Source organism: Lepisma saccharinum, chromosome 3 (assembly GCF_977018435.1).
Source record: "Lepisma saccharinum chromosome 3, izLepSacc3.1, whole genome shotgun sequence".
Taxonomy (NCBI): Eukaryota; Metazoa; Arthropoda; class Insecta; order Zygentoma; family Lepismatidae; genus Lepisma; species Lepisma saccharinum.
The window spans coordinates 73,802,340-73,818,137 of record NC_139231.1 but is presented as its reverse complement, the minus strand read 5'-3'; the positions used below and the strand labels follow the sequence as shown (position 1 = coordinate 73,818,137).

General features: G+C 38.9%; 2 protein-coding genes across 3 annotated transcripts in view; one reads left to right on the top strand and one right to left on the bottom strand.

Moving 5' to 3' along the window:
• Positions 1–8,960, bottom strand: part of LOC145985138 (uncharacterized) — a 100,436-nt gene extending 91,476 nt beyond the window's left edge. For both annotated transcript variants that reach the window (XM_083118792.1, XM_083118793.1), the window contains exon 1: positions 8,789–8,960. In XM_083118792.1, the coding sequence (XP_082974918.1) occupies positions 8,789–8,873 (85 nt within the window). In that variant the 5' untranslated portion in view covers positions 8,874–8,960. The remainder of the gene's footprint in view (positions 1–8,788) is intronic.
• The window catches only part of Zpr1 (zinc finger protein Zpr1), a 188,947-nt gene that overhangs the window by 81,426 nt on the left and 91,723 nt on the right, over positions 1–15,798 (top strand). The window lies entirely within an intron of this gene.

Here is a 15,798-nt window from a genome sequence, read left to right as displayed (position 1 = left end):
GGGGGATGCTGTACCCGACGAAGTTGTGTGTATGTACATGGCCATTGTCATATTCTTTACACTTCTTAAAAAGAAGTCGCCTTGTAATCAAGGGGTCCGGGGTTCGATACCCGGTGGAGGCACAAGTGGTTCGGATCCCACTTTAAACTGTAGGTCCAGTCCTGATTAGCCTTACTGGGCATAAAGTGGACTTAAAACAACAAATCAATCATTCAATTAATCTTAAAAAGAAACAGAAATCTACTTCCATGTATATCATTAATCTTGAAATTCCTTTTCGGTGCCATAATGAACTAAGCTGCTATCTCACAATGTCGAAACTTTATTTGAGATCTGCGAACTGAGCAGTGCAGGCACGCATGCCCTGACTGTTTACAGTAAACAGCTTGCTACGGAATGGAAGAGATTTGCATTTGAAATTCAATGCTGCCAACAGACGGAGGTGCTATCCTTAAGTCAAATATATTTCAGCATCTTCTTGTAGCACGATTCTTGTATTATTGAGAGGGAGCAGTTCAATGTACAGTTAGATTGTTTAGTAAAATGAGCATTTTTAATATTACGCATTTAAATATAAATATAGTTGAGGAAGGTATAATTTTAATCATTTCTTCTTTCCCACCCAATTCGAGGACATTTGTGCATCCCGAAGAAACTATTCGGGACACCAGGACAAATTATATCATTCCGGGATTGTCCCGGAAAATCCGGGGCGTATATCAGGCCTAGGTATTATCAGGCTATCAAAATCCAATCTATCAATCAGGCCATCCAACATTTTGGCACACTGTCCAATGAATGAGGGATAGCCATTTAACATTTTTGGAATAAGTTGTTGCAATTTTGCAATGTGTTTACTGTGTTCAGAGAAACGTGAGTTCAATTCTAGTAGAAAATGGTCCAACAACGAAAAACGAAAGGTTTACCTTGTAATATTCTTTTGTGTGCTCTCGCCTGATACATTTTTCCCTCAGATTTGACGGCTGGGTGTTCTAGGTCTCTTCGTTTCTTCATCATAGTCTGTAAGTACTTTCTCTGCTTTGGATTGAATTTCATTAAAGTTCTCAGAACTCTCTCTTGTTTTGTTTTTTTTCTTGTTTAAATATCTATTAGAAACTGCCATGTTCACAGTACTGAACGGTCCACCTTTTGAGGTGCCAAACGTAATCTTGCACTACATGAAAACAATTTGGTTCGAACAAGTGAAGATATTTCAAACTCCTCACAGGTTACCACAAGTCACGCTACTTAGTATTGATATTTTTCTGTTCATCTTATGTCAAACAACTTGAGAATGTTACGGTGTTTCCCTAGTTTTCTTTCACTGCGTTTTTAAAAACCAAATTCCTTTATACATACTGGAGGGGGAAAAATTATAACTGATTTGACCATCCCAATGCAGTTTCTTATCGCAGAAATTCCGAAACTATTAGGAAATTGCAGACATTTGGTCAGCAGTCCCATCTGGTGTGTGGAATTACGTAATTTCCTTCCCATCCATAGCCCATCCTATACGTCTCCGATGTAGGAGAATATAATAAGTCCGAAGAAATGTTTATGAACAAGCGGATAGAACAGGTAATCTGGTAATTTTACTGAACCATAAGGGGAGGACCCGTTGAACCCCCCCCCCCTCAAATACGCCCATGCGGATCGAATAACAATTAATAACAGTTTGTGTTAACGAACGAAATATAATAAATAATCAACTACAAACGTGCAATTATCAAGATGAATTGAACTTTGAATATTATAACTTTTATCATCAAGCTTATCAGAAGTATCAGCACCTTCCTACCAAAAAAACAAAGAAACATTATTGCAAGTTTGATTAAACACACCAGTTCGATCCATTTGTACTAAAAGTCACAGAGAAAGGTGACATATGAACTAACCTTACCTGAGAGAAAATGTTCGCTGCACACACTGTAATGTTTGCTTTGTGCATTAATGTTGACAAGATTTACTTTCGCCAACCAGACGACGCAGAATCTTCTGATCAACAATTATCGTGTCTCGTGCCGTGAAGTGGACCTTCTATTCTTTCTCGGAAAATTCGAGGACAAACGTGAGTTTCTGTTAATAAACCGAATACTGCACAGTACCATCGCAAACAAGGTTGAAATCTCCCGCCCGTCCGCCTGAATTCCGTATGTTTACAAGAACCGGCCTCAATCATGGCTGCTCGATCCCACAATGCAACAGTTTGTGACGTAGGTGAAACACACCTATACTTGATCTGCCCCTCCTCCCTAAACAGGATTGTCCATCACTCAAGACCTCCCCTAAAATCGTTCATCATAATCTTCCCAAAATAGTTTGGATGAATATGTAGTAATTGATGTCTATTTGAATGAAATACCATGTTAAACTGTCCATATTTTTTATTGTTCGATTTTCGAAAAAAACTTAAAGCTAGCACATTGAATGGTTAAATGTATTAAATTAAATTATGTAAATATGCATATAAATAGTGTTTATGAGTGGGCTTATGAAACTCACAATTTTAGTATTTAACACAAATCGTTACAGAACTTAAGATAAAGATAGAAAATTCAACCTTGGCAAACCAAATAACATGCTCCAACCGTATGATCGATTCAATTATTGTTTCACGAGACATTACAGAACCCCAGCCAGACATTCTTAAGCTCAGGGCGATAATATAATCCGGTTCCTCTTTCAAAGAACTCCCCCCCCCCCCCTCCTTCCGTTTTCTTGGGGTAAATATAATTATTTTAGTAACCCATAACAATAATTAGGTGGATTATATCTTCAGTGCAAATTTAACTCGTTAAAGTAAAATTTTCCTGTGAAAATAAGTTAGAAATACGGATTCGATATATTTTTGTTCCAAATGATGCACCTGCTTTAAAGTAGGCAGTATACCAACAGTAAGCATTATATTTTAAGAAGTGATGTTATTAATGAATATCGAGAATATCGCTTATGTCTTGTAATGCAGCTAAGTATTCACCTCAGTAAAGCAACAAACACCCATACTCGCAACACATGATTACGAGCGAAGCAAGCAAGAAAATTTTAACATCCATTTCTTTGCAGGCTTTCAAGAATATTAATTTAATGGGGTGTCAATACTTTCTTAGGATCCCGATATATTTAGTCCTTTTCCAGCTTCTCTTTTGGCACGTTCGGGGTCGAAAACGTGTGGATCGCTAAATACAGCCTCCAAAATTGAATGTTCGGACTCTCTCTCCACCAGTAGCGGCTTCTGCCTATTCGCACGTGCACACCTAAATAAATCTGTAATGCAAATAATTATTATTATACTTATTTATTGAACTCTTATCTCCTTCGAAACATCAAGTGTACCCACGCCACTTCACCAAGAGAGGTGGTGGTGAAGCGTGCGATCAGTGAAATCAACCCGCGTAGACCGAGGCGAGCTCGCACGATGTGAGTTTCGTTCCCTCTGACGCTGTTGTAGCAGTCGCGTCGATGACGCTGATTGTAATACACAACAATTGGATACCCCCTAAATTTAATGCTCAATCCCCCTCTAACTAAAATACTCGCCATAATCTAAGACCTAGAGTTGGATACTGCCCCTCCCCCAAACGTTTAATTCAGAATCCCTCCCCCAGAACACACGTGTCAATTAAGGCCTAATATGTAAGAGTTGGATATCCACCCCCTTTTCGATAATACCCTTAAATACTTTCCTTTCTTCATCTAATGGATTAAATATGGTGCATTTAAGGTGTAAAAATGTTTACATATATTTTGGAACAATGTATAAATGTTGAATTTTATATTATTTGAAGAGGAAAATGCCCCACAAAATCTCAATGGCGCAGCCTGCGCCACAATCCCTCCTGTGGACACCCCTGATACTTTGAAACAGTTATTCTAATTAAAATATATTTAATTCTGCTCATAATGACAGATTATGAAGAGTTATGATTTATGTTGGTATAGTAGTAAAAATAACATAATTACTTGTCGGCTGCATCTTTCTTGACAATTAAAAATAAGCGATAAAACAGAATTAAAATATTGACCAAGAATGACCTAGAAAAGCTGTTAATCTAAAAGTACAAAAATCGCCATATATTCAGGATCATTGTTGACATTTGCAAATAATTTCTCAACTGACTGGCATAAAATGGGAAAAGTTTACAGAAGTGTTCTGTACTGTAGCCGGCAGCAACAAACTGGAAAGAAGATGAGAGCCCTTGAACATTGTCAACAAACATCTGATGACCTAAATACAACGTTCGTGAATGTACAACAAGTTACCAGAACTGATGAGTACTATTGGCTTTCTATTTCTGATGACATAACGAAGGAGCCTACAAACAAACCGTTTGCCATTGCACCACATATTGTACACTGTCGAATTAACACGAATTAAATAACCAAGCACTTCACGTGAAGATATTACGAAACAGCCGAATCCACTTGACAACATTCTTCACATCGCATAGGAATCCAAGTTTTGAAGCAGCTGGTTCCAATATGGAGAGTTAATTGTCTGTATTCCTGAACCAGATGTACCGTATTTTTTTTACTTTGGAGACTATAACCAGTGAACATTCATAAATCGCATTAACTACTTTCACTTTTACAGACCTAATTAATATGTTGACTTGATTTAAGACCTTGGAAAGAAATACTCCGAAATAAGATGAAATAGATTTCTTAATGTTTGTAAACAGAAATTTTAGATCGTCCAATGAACGATTAAAACTAGTATACCACAGGGGTCGGAATAAGGACAGGGGAAGGGGTCCACCGAACAATTAAAATATTACATAGGCTCTGTAGTATATGAAATAGCTCATGACAATTACATATGAATGGCTTATTGCAGAAAGGGACCTGAGTCACATTTTTGAGGTATCGGAGTCACAACTTTTTCATCTCCTCTGTCTCTAGCAGCATACTGCAGGAGGGCGCATTGAGGGTTGCAAAATTAACTATTCATTATGCTAAAAATTTGAGCCAACAACAGCACATTTCTTTCGTACACTCTCAATATTATACGATTTTTCTTGTTTTTCTCAGAATTGTGCAAAAGTGACTCAGGTCCCTTTCTGCAATAAGCCATTCATATGGTATTTTCACTCTTGCTTTTTTATGCAAATATGAAACTACAATTAATGTATTTAGCTGAGTCCCCGATAGCATAATAGTAACGCTGTCGCCTTGTAATCAAGGGATATCGGGTTTGGTCTCCGGTGGAGGCACAGTCACAGGCAATAAAAATGGGAAACCTGCAAGGCGTTATATGTGTTGCCTAACTCTACGGCGGCGATTGAAGTTGCCATTGCAATTTGCTATGAAAATCCACTTATCGCCGTAAAGTAGGCAACACACATAGCGCCTTGCAGGAAGCGAGTATTTAAGGATCTGTGTGCCATTTGACTGTCCGAAGTAGCCTATCTGGGCACAAAGTGGACTTAAAACAAAACTTTGACCTTGACAATTAACATATGATGGTGACATATTTCAACCAAATTCTGTAGTAAGTCATTCTTAAGGTATATGCGAATCCAGATATTTTTCTGAAAACATCACAGACTATGCTGTAATCACATGACAGCCTATAGATTGTTCTATTTATATGAACTAGGATTACCTCTTGTCAGTTTTTTTATTCAGTTAAAGCATCTAAATTACTAGTAATGATTAAAACACGACGAAATAGGCTTGTGGCTTGATGCTTGAGAATTAACTTCGTCAGGTGAAACTGTCTCAAACATGGAAACATTTGACCTTGTAGGATATTCCACTTTTGTCTCAAACAAGGTAATATTTTAAAAAAGTTTGTGAAAGTTCGTTTTAAGTCCACTTCATGCTCATATAGACTAATCTGAGCTGGACCTACAATTCTAAGTGGGATCCGAACCAGCGTGCAATGTGCCTCCACCGGAGATCGAACCAAAGACATCTAGATATGCGACAACGTTAGCACTACGTCGTCGGGGAGGGTGGCAGTTTCGACTTCTTGGGCATCATGTTTCAATGTCCAGTATTAGCGTATTTTTGTTTCATTATTTGGCTATTTAAAGGATTCTATTTTATGTTGTTAAAACATTTCTTGTTCGTTGGTATATTACGAAATCGTCACATTTCATAATACTTAGTTGTCTTGATTGCACGTGCCCCTATGTCCCTCCCGCTAAATCCGCCTGGTATACGTACTCCACCGGCACTACATAGACGGTGTGAAGGTAGAATCCCACACATTCTCAATTTCGGTCATTGTGGAGGTGATGTGATGCTGCGAAGAAACATTTCCCAATTGTCTTTACCCCCCCCCCCCCAAGCCTCCTCCAAGGTACTCATCGATTTACAGAGATCACCAAACCGTCAATCGTGAGCCAGCGGTAGGTCGAGGAGATATTTCCAACTGCTCGTGAGCAGTTTACACACTGCATGTGATAACGGAGATCTTGAGGGAGAATTTTTGCAACGTCGCGTTGAGCGTTCAGGGTGCGAAATCCTGAGGGTCAGGGAGGTTATCTCCCACCAACAATCTTGTCCTAAAAAAATTCCCCACCAAAAATTTCCGCGGGGGAATGTTTTTGTCAAACAGCAAAGAAGCATCTGTCGCTCCTCTCTCGCTCTCTCTCTCCAATAACAATATAGGCACAATAAAAGTAAAATCGGAATGCAAGACAAATATACCTATGGAATCTAATTGATTTATATCAATAGAAAGTAAAACTAAACAAAAAACTTATACGCAATGAAACCATTTTAACTATATTGTTAGTTATTGACATTTTTATATAGTTAGTTAAGAAATTAGTTTGCTACTTTATAAGTATCTGACATATATAAAAATAGAAAAATATTTCCTTTATGTATTTTAATAATACGCGTATATTTTAACTATTTAGTAATGTCAAGTCGCGGTGGTCCAGTCGGTGTCGGCTTCCTTGGCGGAGTTGGCTGACTATTTTTTTCTTTCCAGACTATTTTCATAACATTTATAAAGAGGGGGACCATATAATAGACGCTGATTACCGAGCGTTAAGTGGTCGATTTTCGATCTCGCCAACGAAGTTCTTGGGCTCGATGGGCATGGGTGTTCTTTGCGACCCTTCATCAGTTTCATCTAATCATCACTCATCCTCATCGTTACGATTAACCAAAAGTGTACCAAAAGTACAAGCGGAGATTAGATACCGCAGAATCGCAAGAAAATTTCGACTGGAGATCAGACGCCCTAACCTAGCCCCGAAGAGGTTTTTTTTTAGATTGAGGATTCCGTTGAAAATCAGCCTAATCTACTTTTTTAAAAATCTAAAATCGACTTTTTCCCCTGAAAACACTCACTGTGTCATATAGTAAACGACAGATGATTAGAGAGTTATTATAATGGATCCACGGGCAAAAGAGCCTGTGCAGACCCACAACTCCTGTGCATCGCCTTCCCTCGTAGAGGAGAGGGTCAGAATTGGAGGATGCTCGACTGGACCTTTGGCAACCGTAAAGGCGAATTTTTTAAAAAATTCCTCTCCATTCGAGAAATCTCATTGATATTTCAAAATATGGAAAATTACATCAGCCTAGAATTCCTTCTAGAGCATTGACCTGAATTTTCGTGTAGTTTGCTTTCACTGTTGTCTAGATATTATCATTAGTTTTGTGATTACATAAGTCTATTAAACTATTGATAATATCTAGACAACAATGAACGAAAACTACATGAAAATTCACGTCAATGCTCTAGAAGGAATTCTAATTTGATGTAATTTTTCATATTTTGGAATATCACGGCGGTTCTTTGAATGGAGAGGATTTTTTTTAAAAAAAAATCATCCATTCGGTTGCCAAAGGTCCAGTCGAGCCTTATGGCCATAGTTGAACTGATGAAGGGGAAGGTGCGCAGAGATTTTGGGCCGAAGGTTCTTTTTCTTGTAGTCGCTCTATAGAATATTGGAAGCACTTTCGTCATAAAGTTCCTTGGTTTTCTTTCCTTGCACTTCATTGATATTGTTCGTGTAGCTTTGTCTAAGACACAATGCATGTGAACAATGGCGGCGATTAGGGGGGCGGGGGGGAGCAGTTGCCCCCGTACTATGCTAAACCTTATCGACAAAGGGAAATATACTGTCTTTGACCCCCAATCGCCGCCACTGCATGTGAATTCTCAGAAAAAGACTCTTCTAACCACTACCCGTGGTTATGAAGTTAGAGAAACAAAGATTTTAATATCTGTGATGAATTTAACAATTTTAAAGGGTCGTATTAAGATGCTATTATCACAAATAAAGTAAACATTCCCCTGTTACTAACCAAAACTTCTGTCATTGAAGAATATTTCACTTCAAAAAACTGTATTAGGCGAACTTGAATCTAGGTTCGCCTGAAATGACATCCGTCAAATTTGATTATCCGTTTTGATCCAGTAACGAACAACGTTTGATTTACGTTATTGTGTAAGTTTCATATGTATATATTTTGTAGTGCTAGTTTTTGAAACTTTAGTAGGGATAAATGTAACTCAATACTTGTATCTGCCATAATATTGTAGTTTTTTGTTTGATTGTTCAAGTTTGAAGGTTCAATTTCGTTACTCTTTAACCAAAAAAAAGTAACTGGGTTGCTGTTACTATTACTCGGAAAATGAAATTATTATTTCCTAACTATAGCATAATTGAAACGAAATAATTTCGTATTAAGGTCTCTTTTTCTTCGATTGGGTGGATTCTAATTGCGGTTAACATCGCATTAAAAAAGGAAGCTAATTCAGATCGGTAACACTAAAAGCAGACACCAAATAAAAATTATACAAGAAAATTATCAAACCTACCGGCATTGTCATCAGCTGTTTCAGCGGAGCACCACCTGAACAGTAAGGATAGAAGAAAAAGCTTTAGCACACGGCACAACGCCATCTATCCGCCGGTTTCAATTGCTCGCCGTCGCCTGGAGGAGGACTAAAGCTTTCACCTGGTCTGTTGCGTTTAAATTGCCCCTGACCGGCTAACTATCGAATGGGAGGGGGAAACATGTAACGTGGTATTATATACATAATCTCATGCAACTACTTACGCTGACATGAACTTTATCTGGGAAATTAGGTGTGATGTCAAAGGTGCGTGGAACAACATGCGTACGATTGTGAATTCCATTATGGTGACACTTTTTACCATTATCCGGGGGCGTGGAAAAAAATGTAAGAATGAGCAGTAAAAGTTAAGGTGAGGAAGAAGATGGTATCTTGAACCATTAATGATAGTGGGATTCGTGAGTTAACAGGAAAGTTTCAAGGTTAACACGTGTTGCGGTTTCTTTCTGTTGTTTTTTGCGTTTGTCTTTTCTCTCGCAGATATCTTTATATCCTCTACGGGAAAGCACTTTCTTGCAGTACGTCAACAGTCTGCTTATCACAAGACCATGAAATGCGTTGGAGAGGGTGACGGATGTATGGGCACCCAGAGAATATTTTGTAGAGGAGATCAAAATTCAGAAGTTTTGCCGTAAGTGGAACAAAACTTATGTTTGCGTGTCATCTATGCTTGTAAAAGTCGAGAGAAGATAGAGATGGTACGTACTCTTATCACCGGAACCTGCGGAGCAAGACCGCGCACAGCGGCAGAGAAGGGGGGAAAGCGAGTGGACAGAGTGTAGCAGTACACGCTGCTGCGAAGGCTGGTAACAGTAGTCGCTTTTCCCCTCCACACAATCCCATCCCTCTCACGTGCTCATTGGAGAAGCCGTCTCGCGTCAATACTTGCGAAGAGACTTGTTTTTGTTCGTTTGCTCCAGAGATAGCCGGGACAGAGTATACTATCTTCGAGACTTGTGGAGACGAGACCGACAACGGAGCAGACCTCTGCAAAATCGAGACAAGACCGAGGATTAGTGTCCGAGTCTTTGATTAGCTATAATTTATGATGTTTGAAATAAGAATTCCTTTACTATGCGACAAATTCAGACATACCAAGCGGATTTCTAAATCATTATTTATAGAGAAGTCCGAGAAGTCATATAAAATCACATTTTTTTCTATACGTCCTGAAAATTTGCGCAGTAACACATTGCATATGTTGATTGTACTGTACATTTCGAGACTCAAGGCGAGAACGAACCGGATATTTTTTTTTAAAACCGAGACGAGAACGAGACAGACCTTTACAACTCGAGACGAGATCAAGGCAGCGTCAAGTCTTGTGCCTTCTCGTCTCGACACCAACCCTAGTTTGATCAGCAGGGTGTGAATTTTTAGGTGCTAAAAAGCTGAAAAAAATATTTTTTTATGTTCTAAAAACAGCGGATATAAGCATGGCTAAAAGTCAAAAATATTTGCATTCAAACTTCTGTCAAACAAAATAGATGCCGAACGTTAGTTGCTTTTTGCATTCCATTGATTACAATTAACAACAAACCACAATTCTAAATTATCCATTGAAAATACACGCCAATTATATCTGAACAATGACTTATTGTGAAAACTACCTTTCCACATCACACGTAGTCAGATGTGCATATTTGAAGAGCGAAATATTATGCACACCCGTACACAATCAATTTCACCTACAGGTTTACTCTCCACAACCTGATAAACTTTACACAGTTTTTGGTACTCCGTGTTTTCTTCGAACAGACTTCGGAATTTGTCTGTAAGTACCTGCATAAAGAGTTCAATTTCCTTTCAATTGCACTAACTGTTTCGCAAATCAGTTGGATGTAAGTTTCCAGTTTTTCTATCACGCCACTCAAAAAGCTTAGATTTGCAAGGGGAACCCGAATCGTTTTGTAAAAACCCATCTTTCAATAAATTTTGAAGTATCACAAAGTATTTTATGCATCAACGCCAAAATATGCCTTTACGCAAAGAGTTCGGAAATTTTATTTTGTCTGGAATGTCTAAAATATGTACATTTTATGTTCTTTCCATAGAAATGTGTGTTAAAGGTCAAATTGGGCATTTTTATGTTAAATAAGATTTCGCAGATTATATCGTAGCAATATGGAGACTACTACAGAGCATGTCTGACCTCTGAAGCAAAGGAAAAAGTGTTTTTACCTAAAAATTCGCTCCCTAGTTATGAGAAGGAAACGTTGTAACAGAGCCAAAGGAGAAGAGATTCGAAAGAAGCGATAGAGAAGAGAATGAGAGAAATGAATAGAAAAGCAGTCAGCATAGAGTTGGAGGTAGCATTATAAGGGGAGACAAATGAAAAAATAAAGTAGTGAGATGCAGAGTAAGAGAGAGAAATGAAGACGTATGACAGAGAAAGAAAGCGCCAGAAACAGAGAGAGAGAGTGAGAGAGAGAGAGAGAGAGATAGTGAGAGGAAGAAACGATACAGGCAGACAGAGCGGGAGAGAATAAGGAAAAATGAAAAAAAAAACAGGAAGGAAAATATAGAAAAGAAATTTTCAAGAAAAAAGGATGTAAGTACACACTGCAAAATGAGGAAGGGAAGCTACATAGAAAGACGATATACAGTGTGTCCGTAAAATAATGGTGGATTTAAACAGTCATAGTTTTGGAACAAAGCATGATAGAAAGATAAACGATACGTCAAAGCAAAGAGAAACTCTCCAAGTTTATGTATGCGAAAGTTTACGCGCTGACACCTACTGGCGCGAGGGGTAGCGCATGCGCATTGTGTTTGAAGAACACACGAGCTCGCAACTCATACTCGCTACTGAGTCACCATTTTTTCAACAAGTTTATTTTCAGTGATGAAGCAACGTTTCATGTTTCCGGACGGGTACATCGGCATAATGTTCATATATGGGGTAGTGAACCTCCACATGCCGTTATGGAACATGAGCGTGACAGTGAAAAAGCGAATGTGTGGTGCGCTATTGGGCGAGACAGAGTTATTGGCCCCTTCATTTTCGCTGAACAAACAATAATAACGGGGACCATTCCTGGATATGTTACAAGGGTATGCAGTGCCCAAAATACCGGATAATTCCATTTTCCAGTTAGATGGTGCTCCTCCACATTTATCTACAATCGTGCGGGATTTTCTTAACGAAACATTTCCTCAGTGATGGGTCGGACGAGGAGGGTGGATTGCCTGGCCCCCACGGTCTCCAGACCTTACACCCATGGATTTCTATTTGTGGGGTTATGTCAAAACACAAGTGTTTTCCGGTCAAGTTCGAAATCTGGACCATTTAAAAGCAAGGATCACTGAAGCTGTTTCGTCTATCATGCTGGATGTTCTCTGCCGCGTATGGGAAGAGACTGAATATCGTAGTGACGTCTGCAGGGCAACTAAGGGTCCACACATCGAAGTCTACTGAACAGGTAAGAAACTTGGAGAGTTTCTCTTTGCTTTGACGTACCGTTCATCTCTCTACCATGCTTTGTTCCAAAACTATGACTGTTTAAAACCCCACCATTACTTTACGGACACACTGTATTAGCAGGGCTCGAAATTGTTCGCTCTAGAAATAACGTTTTCTGCAGTAATGTTTCAAGGAAGGATGTAAAAAGTGAAACAAACTCACACCGATAGTCTTAACCTTAATTAAAGAGATGATTCGTGACTTTATCACGTGATGGTACCACTAACTGAGCAGAAATTAAGCATGGTCGTTTTTTTCCCCAGAGGATCTTTTTGCCATGGCCTCCCCTGCATCATTTTTCTGTCTCTTCAGGCTATAATCACATCGTCAATAAGTTTCTTTAAGTCCTCTTTATGTTCACATAATTGGGAGTGGACCTACAGTTTGATGTGGTAACCGAACCATTGCCCAATCTGTTTCACCAGGGATCGAACCCTGGAATCCTTGATTACAACGCAAAGTGATGGCACTACGCCACCGAGAAGGCCCGCTAATCACAACGATGATGGTGAATGATGACTAGATGAAATTCATAAAGGGACACATTCACAAAGAAGCATTCCAGTCTGGGACTCGAACCGGAATCTTATGCGATGAAATCGTGCGGCGACCACTGACCCCGCCCGTCATCGATGCAGGTAAAATGCAGTCGCTTCAATTAAAATATACTACCAAAAAGTAGACTGAAGAAATAATGGTCTGAGACCGTTTATTCAAATGCCGTAAAACAATTAACCATGACCGTTCTCACACTATTAACATCCATTACATATCACCCCAATTAATGCAATTTCAACGATTCATTTTTATAAATATATTTTTGGTGGACGCAGTTATAATTTATAAACAATGTCTATCTATGCATGATGAAATATTCAAATTGAAATTTAAAAAAACTGATTGCGTCCCGTTTTTGTACATAACAAGCAAATTTTAACGGATAAATATTGTAAATTTTACGGTAACTTCTAACAGTGATGAATCTGAAATCTAAATCGTGGGGTTTCATAAGTTTCGAAGACACCCAAACAAATGTCAACCTCGCCTCCACACAGTACACACTGGAACGAGGCTCTGGCGTCGGGACCCATTACCATGGCTAGTACAATCCTCTATGGGACTTTGTTGTGTGTTGTCCATTTGTGTTTGTGATTGTCCGTCCCTTCATCTAATTTTATGTTATCATCAATCATCAGCCCCATCTTCGCAATTAGCCAAAAGTGGCAGAAACGCGAAGTAAAATAACCCAATCATTCGTTCATACATTCATTCATAAGTTTCCTTCACGACGATAGGAGAAATTTGATTTTTAAAAAAAGAAAGAAGGAAAAGTTGAAGCAATTCGGACTGAAAATAAAAATCACTCTATTCGAGAGGGCGGGGCCAAGATTTGCTTATACGTAGCAACTACGTCTTTCTACCTTGGAAGTCCTACCCGTTTCCAGGTACCCTTCAACAATACGAATGTACCAAAAATTATGATGTGCAAATATTCTCTCCTTAGGCTTCTAATCTCTTAACGACATCGTAAAGTTTTGTATCAAAAGAAGCAATCTCAAAGTTATCTTGCCATATATTTTTTTTTACAAAGTGTAGGCGTTATGAGAACTTTAGAAGTCTGCAGTGGCGGATTAACGACCTTTCGTAGAGAGAATGAATGCATTTATTAAAAGTGTCACCAGCCTCATATTTATTTGGATTAATTGAAGTTTATCTTCGTATATTGCTTCATTGATGTAGTTTTCTTCTTCGCTTTTCTTCCACTTTTGGCAAATCGCGAAGACAAGAATGACTAGCGATAAGAGAACTATTTGAGAACTAAATGTCTTTCTTTAAAAAAAAACACCTCACTTATCACATATGGACGTGATTTGGTTTATTTTACTTCGCACAGATAGGCTAATCGGAAGTGGACTCATAGTTTAAAGTGGGATCCGAATCACTATGTGCCTCCGCACCGGGTATCGAAGCTGCCACTTTTAGCGACGAAAATGAGGATGGGTGATGATATGATGACACTCACATGCCCAGGACGGAATTCGAAACCGGGACCCCTGGCAGAGAGGGAGAGAGAGAGAGATAGATAGATAGAGAAGGGTTAGGGGGAGAGGATAGAAAAGATGTGAGATAGAAATAAGGACACACCAGCCCCGTAGCTAGATATTTTTGGCGCCGTAGGTAGGATTGTGGTTTAACACCACCCGGATTATATTAGGATCATACGGCTTTGAATGACATTACAAAGATTTACGTAATGCGTCGTATGTTCACTACTACTCAAAATAATATGCATAAAATATTAATGAGAAACTAACTTTTCTCCAACTACATGTAACATCGTTTTTGTTATTCGATAAGTATTAAATTATACATCTATTTGACATTAATTTCATTGCCAGGGCACTTATTTTTATGTAAATTATTCCGATCTTAACTACAGGTAAGCTACGTAATGAATAATATGCGCTGTTATATCTCTATTCTTATACAGTCTCTATACCAATTCGTGTAATAATAATATAATATTAATTTATGTATTGTCATTAGTATTAATTTGATTTAATATAATTATTTTAATTTAAACATTATTATTATTCCTGAGGCACTTGGTTCGGAACCCCCCCCCCCCCGAAACATATTTCTAGATACGTGCCTGGTACGTGCTCATTTTAATTTTAACTGTCCGTGTAATTGTACGAGCTTATTTCATTACATAGCTCTCGGTTCCATTTACGCGGATGTAGCATCCAGTTTGCCGGCAGACGCGCTTTCGCTGTATTTCATTGTGTCTAAACGTGGAATACGAAGCCAAATCTCTCGGTGGATTTCGAGCCGTCAGGAGTGCTTGAAGTGAGAGGGGGTGTGCAGGGGGGATGGTACCCGCACTTCAAATTATCCCCCAGCTGTCTCATTGTCACAATCTTATACCACTGGCGTACGCAGATTTTTTTTCTGGGGGAGCTGGAATTGTAAAGGTGGCTTGTACGTCAACAGCAAATTGTCCTCACTATTTTCATTACTTTTTTATTCTACATCCTGTGTTGTTTTAAGGAATGAAACTATGTTGGTTCGAAGCAGGAATTGTTCTCTGGTTATTGACGTCATTACTTCAATTCATTTAATCACATTGTGTAATACAGACTAATGAAAATGGTGGTGGACAATTCACCTACTATTTCTTTCGCCGTTGGCTGCTTTGTAGGGAACTGACATACACAATAAGGTATTTCGTATATTTAGAACTTTCCACTCTCAACGAAGCCAATCGAGGATCATTATAAGGGGGATGCATTTATCACTCTTGTTTTTCGTAAGTTCTTCCGGTTTTTATTTGATTTTCTCAACATTTCGAAGGGGGCTGTAGCCTCATCAGCCCCTTCCTGCGTGCGTCAGTGTGTTGATCAATAGGAGCCCCCCCCTAACCCGAGGCTCGTCCAAACATTCCTCCACATAAAAGTCGCCTCAGGCCACATGTTTCTAATGTCCATGTCTGCCGCAGTCCTCATAG